At 45.0% G+C, this 5,053-nt stretch overlaps 1 protein-coding gene across 1 annotated transcript in view; it reads right to left on the reverse strand.

Moving 5' to 3' along the window:
* GRPEL2 (GrpE-like 2, mitochondrial (E. coli)) overlaps positions 1–4,299 on the reverse strand; it is a 6,096-nt gene extending 1,797 nt beyond the window's left edge. The window contains exons 1-3 of the mRNA XM_011985388.1: positions 4,082–4,299; positions 1,582–1,735; positions 278–359 (exon numbers count right to left, since the gene is read on the reverse strand). Of these exons, the coding sequence (XP_011840778.1) occupies positions 278–359; positions 1,582–1,735; positions 4,082–4,158 (313 nt within the window). The 5' untranslated portion in view covers positions 4,159–4,299. The remainder of the gene's footprint in view (positions 1–277; positions 360–1,581; positions 1,736–4,081) is intronic.
* Between the last annotated feature and the right edge of the window lie 754 nt (positions 4,300–5,053).

The following is a 5,053-nucleotide window of genomic DNA, read 5'->3' on the forward strand; positions in this document are numbered from 1 at the left end:
CAGGGGCATGATCCTGGCTTACTACAACCAGTGCCTCCTGGGTTCAAGTGATTCTCATGCCTCAGCCTCCAGAGTAGCTGGGATTACAGGCGCCCACCGCCATGCCCAGTTAATGTTTCTATTTTCAGTAGAGACAAGGTGTTGTCATGTTGGCTGCACTGGTCTCGAATCCTGATCTCATGTGATCTGACAGCCTCAGACTCTCAAAGTGCTGGGATTACAGGCATAAGCCACTGCACACAGCCAAAGACATTTTTATTGTAAATAAATCTCTCACCAAATATCTTGGCGTCTTCCACACATCTCTGGGTTCGCCTCCTTATGTTTTCACAATCAGCTACAGCTCTCTGGTATCTCAACTGAACATCAAAAGCAAAATCAAAAGGATGAGAAAACAAATGCTTATTGGTGGAAGAGAATGTTTTTGTTTACTTTACGAATTTCACCCTTCTGATAGGCTTTTATAAAACAAACTAGGAGTTATAGAAATTTTAGATCAGCTACTCCAAATCCCCAGTCAAAGCAGAAACCCACTCGTTAGCAGCACTGCTAGGTAGTCATTTAGCCTGGTAGTTCAAACTCCTAATGGTTTTAAGTTCATTATCTTGAGAAAAAGCTTTCTTTTTCACATTCAGCCAACACTACCAACCTCCAACTTCCTTTCATTAACTTGAACTTAAGGATAACTGAGAATAAGTTTTAAAAGTATGTCATCTAGGCAGGGCACAGTGGTTCACGCCTGTAATCCTAGCACTTTGGGAGGCCGAGATGGGCAAATCACCTGAGGTCAAGAGTTTGAGACCAGCCTGGCCAACATGGTGAAACCCTGTCTCTACTAAAAATACAAAAATTAGCCTGGCATGATGGCAGGCGCCTGTAATCCCAGATATTTGGGAGGCTGAGGCAGAAGCAGCATTTGAACCTGGGAGGTGGAGGATGCAGTGAGCCAAGATTGCGCCATTGTACTTCCAGCCTGGGCAAGAAGAGCGAAACTACGTGTCATTAAAAAAAATATGTCATCTATTTGGAGGCGGTTATTTTACCCTCTTTAGTCTTTTTCTCTCTCATTCTTAATGCAATTCTTGGTTCTTTTAACTCCTGTCATAAGGTATGCTTTCCAGCCTCCTTACCATTCTACCTAGGTGGTTTTGCTTTGGAATTCCTCTGGTTTATCTATCTCCCTCTAAGTGTGTCTATCAACCCAGGACTGGGTCCAGTATGCCAGACGTGGTCTCATCAGCAAAGAACAATGGTCAGTGACCTCACTCATTCAACATATACTTATTGTCTACTATATTCCAGGCACTGTACACCTCTTTTAATCTGCCAAAACATCAGATATCTAAGCGCTGTGACATAACAGGAAGCTGAAAAGAGATGACTATCTTTAGCCAGTGGTGTTTTTGAACTACTACAGTTTTTTTCTGCCCAGTATACCTAGCAAGGAGTGGAGGAGGGATGAGGGGTAGCAGATAAAGAGTCAATCAGGGAAAACTTCATTTTAAAAATTGACATGAAAAACTTTATGTGGACATTTAAACTAGAGAGACAATATGACGAACAAATATAAAATCGACTCACTGTTAAATCCTGGACTTCTTTCTCCAGTTTAATAGCTTTTACCCTTAAGGCTCGTTCAGCAAGAGAGGGCCCAAGCTCATCAGGAGGGTCCTCAGAACGGCAGTCCTCACCAGCAGTTCTTTGGGTGGCAGTGCTGAATGGAAGTGGCCATCCCCTGTAACAGGAAGGAGGTGGTGCATAATGAAGAAATGCCATCATAAGCCAAAATTACAACCAAGTTTAGAGACCAGAGATCTTCCCAGATTGAATCTCTGGGGAAAGTATTTTCAGTTATAGTAACAAATGAACACTTACGAAGTCCTTACCATGTACCAGACACTTTGAGTCATCTTTTCCTCTCACAACAATATGTGGATAAGTCCTATCATTATCCCTATTTTACAGATGAGAAAACTGATGCTGAGAGGCTTAAGGCATAATGGCCTGCTCAAGATCACATAGTTGGTATTCTGCTGGGTTAGGACCCTAAGCACCAGGCAGCAGAAATAGCCAGAACTGGGTATACAAAAGTCAGCATAAGGAAACCAAATGCTAATAACCAGAACCAGAGGAGCATTATCAGAAGTGGGCATTCAAAAAGTCATATAGTTCTGGTTCAACCTTCCATCTTACAGCTGGGGGAAATTTAGTCCAGTAAAGGGACCTTATCAAACTGGAGTTAGGCTTAGAATTCTAAGCCTTCCTCACCACAAGCTGTAAGGTTTTTAGGAGAACCTGTGCTGAGAAAGGAATTCCCACCTATATATAAGATCAAGTCAATGAAATACTTACAATACTATATGTTACTGCCAGTGAACTATAGACACAGGTGAAAATAGATCTTTGCATTCAACTAGTTATGTAATCTAGAATTTTGTACAGCTAAACTGTTTTGACATTTAGTTCAGTTTACACAGGAAGAAATTCAGACTAGAGGCTAGTTTACAGCAAATCTTGGACTGTGGAAGTCTTGACCGCCAGTTCAAGGAAGTTTCCATTGCACCTCCTGGATCTTCGTAATTTGACTTTAAGTAAAATTATCTTGAAAATCAATCTGTGAGTACAAGAGTTCTTTAAAACAATTTATATGGACTGGCATATATTGTAGAGTGGTCCTTGAGGAGACGGCTGAGCAAATGCTTAAAGAGGGTAAAAGAGTCGGCTTTAAAAAAGGGAAGAGCATCCTGGGCAAATTTAAAGGTGTAGGCAAGAGGACTTGTATCTCCCCAACTTTCCAAGCTGCTCTTAAATTCAATTATTATAATCTGATGTGTGATTTTATAGACAGTTCCACATTCTGGGGTCAGAAAATATGGTCACTGTAGATCTGGGGATAATTACACACGGGGAAACACCTCCTTCTCCCTAAAAAACCACATTTATCCACTTGAGCAAGCAGGTCAAAATATTCTCAGGGCCAGTTCAAAGGGAAAATGGCCAAAGCTTAGACCAAGAAATAGGGGTGGGGAGTTGTGGCCAATCTCAATTCCTGCTGCTTCAGAATTGGAGTAGGGAGACAGCTTATCAGAAGGAACCATTTTTCTTCTGGTCATTTCCTTACATCACCAACAAGCTGCCAAAAAGACTTGAGAACGGTAAACAAAACCAAGTCCCGAAACCCTGAATACAACCTCTTACTTAGGTGCTAGGGTAGGATGTTGGGTCAAGTGTGCTAAGATAAAAACGGTGACATATATAGTTAAGCACATTTACCAGACTCTCCCGTAGCTTACTTTACTATTCAGAGGTCCAACCCTACCTCGTACTCAACCATTTTCATTCTTTCCCAGGAAGAAACAGTGTAGAGGCAATAGTCTCTGAGAAAATTAATTAACATCGCTCATTAAATAAGAGCGCCCATTCTAATGCCCTGGTTTCCAGCTCGGGTTCCACCACTTCCCAAATATTTAAGATTGGAAAACTTACTCAACTTTTCTAAACCTCAGTTTCCTCAATTACTAAATAGGGAATAATACAAAGAACCACCCATAGATCTGCAGTCGGCCTCGTAAGCGACCAATATAAGCTGCTGATGAATAAAGGCAGCAAATGGAACTTGTCTCCCGAAGGCTGATGCAATGGCCGTTTGGAGAAACCAAGTTCAGCGGCCTCCTTTTACTGACAGGTACAACAGTGCCCGGATAACGGAGAAAGGACTGGCCTAAGATCACGCGGAGTGAGGGGAGAGAACCCAAATCTACTCACGGGTACCACAGGCTGGGAGAAGAGGCCGGGAGAGAGGTCCATCCCTCCCTTGGGGGCTTAAGAGAATTCTCACCTTCCAGGCCATACATGACCTCAGATCTTCCCCCATTCCTCGGCCTAAGAAAGAGGTGCGGCTGGGGGCCTCAGTTTCCCGGTCTGTAAAATGGGGCCGTGAGTGCATGGTCGTAGAGGCCGAGAGGCTTGGTCCCCTCGACTACGTTCAGGTAACTCCCGCTCTCCAGCCCACAACCACCCGGGCTGGCTCGCTAGCCCCGCAGAGTCCTCACGCTACCGACCCCCCGCCTGCAATGCTTACTTGCTCTCCCACGCGGCAGTCGAGGCCAGTAGGCGCTGCACCCGCAGCCGGCCCGCCCACAGCGACCTTACGGCCATGTTCCCGACTTGGGCTGAGGGAGGCAGCGCACGCGCACTAGCTGCGAGTGAAGAGATGCTCCCGCTTAAAAACCAGCCTTTGCGGGCGTTTCCCTCTCAGGGCTTCCGGACAGGAACGCTATACTTCCGTTTGCCCTGTGGCCCGCGCAGTTCCCCATCCGGTCGTTCGGAGCGATCGCAACACTTCCGGCTCTCAGTGTGTTTCGCGAGTAGGCCGGGTCCTAGTGGTAACTACAGAGGCTCCGTGCTGGGCGCAGGGTCGGCGGCAAACAAAGCAGATCATAGCTGTGTCCGCATGGAGCTTACTTGATGTTATGAGCGATCAACAGATACAAGCGGGATGTAAAGTCAGAATATGAGCGGTGTTTAAAGGTGAGGGGCAGGTGTTGCGGAAGCCTGGAATAGAAATCTAGCCGTGTGGGAAGTTTCCCCAGAGGAAGCGGGTATTTGAGCTGAGCTGAAGAAAGGGTTCAGGCAGAGGGAAACATCTGCAGAGGCCTAATAAAGAGAGAAGAGTATTGCATGTAAGGGACTGAAACATAGAGGCGGGAGGGCAATAGGACTAGTTGTTAGGTAGGGCTAGATCACGTGAACGGTTTAAAACATTGCAGCCTGAACCATTGCCTATCACTCCTCCCAGGCTTTTTCTCGAATGCCCTTCTTATCGACTTGTTTTTTAAATGGTGTATATTTTCTTATTTACTCTCATTAAAATATAAGCTCTTTTAAGGCAGAGGTATTGTCTATTCATTCCCATTGAGCAGTGCCCTAATTAGGTGTTCAAAATTATTTCTTTTTTGAGATGGAGTCTCACTCTTATCACCCAGGCTGGCGTGCAGTGGTACAATCTTGGCTCACTGCAACTTCCGCCTCCCAGGTTCAAGCAATTCTCCTG

This window comes from Mandrillus leucophaeus, unplaced genomic scaffold (genome assembly GCF_000951045.1).
Source record: "Mandrillus leucophaeus isolate KB7577 unplaced genomic scaffold, Mleu.le_1.0 Scaffold282, whole genome shotgun sequence".
NCBI lineage: Eukaryota > Metazoa > Chordata > Mammalia > Primates > Cercopithecidae > Mandrillus > Mandrillus leucophaeus.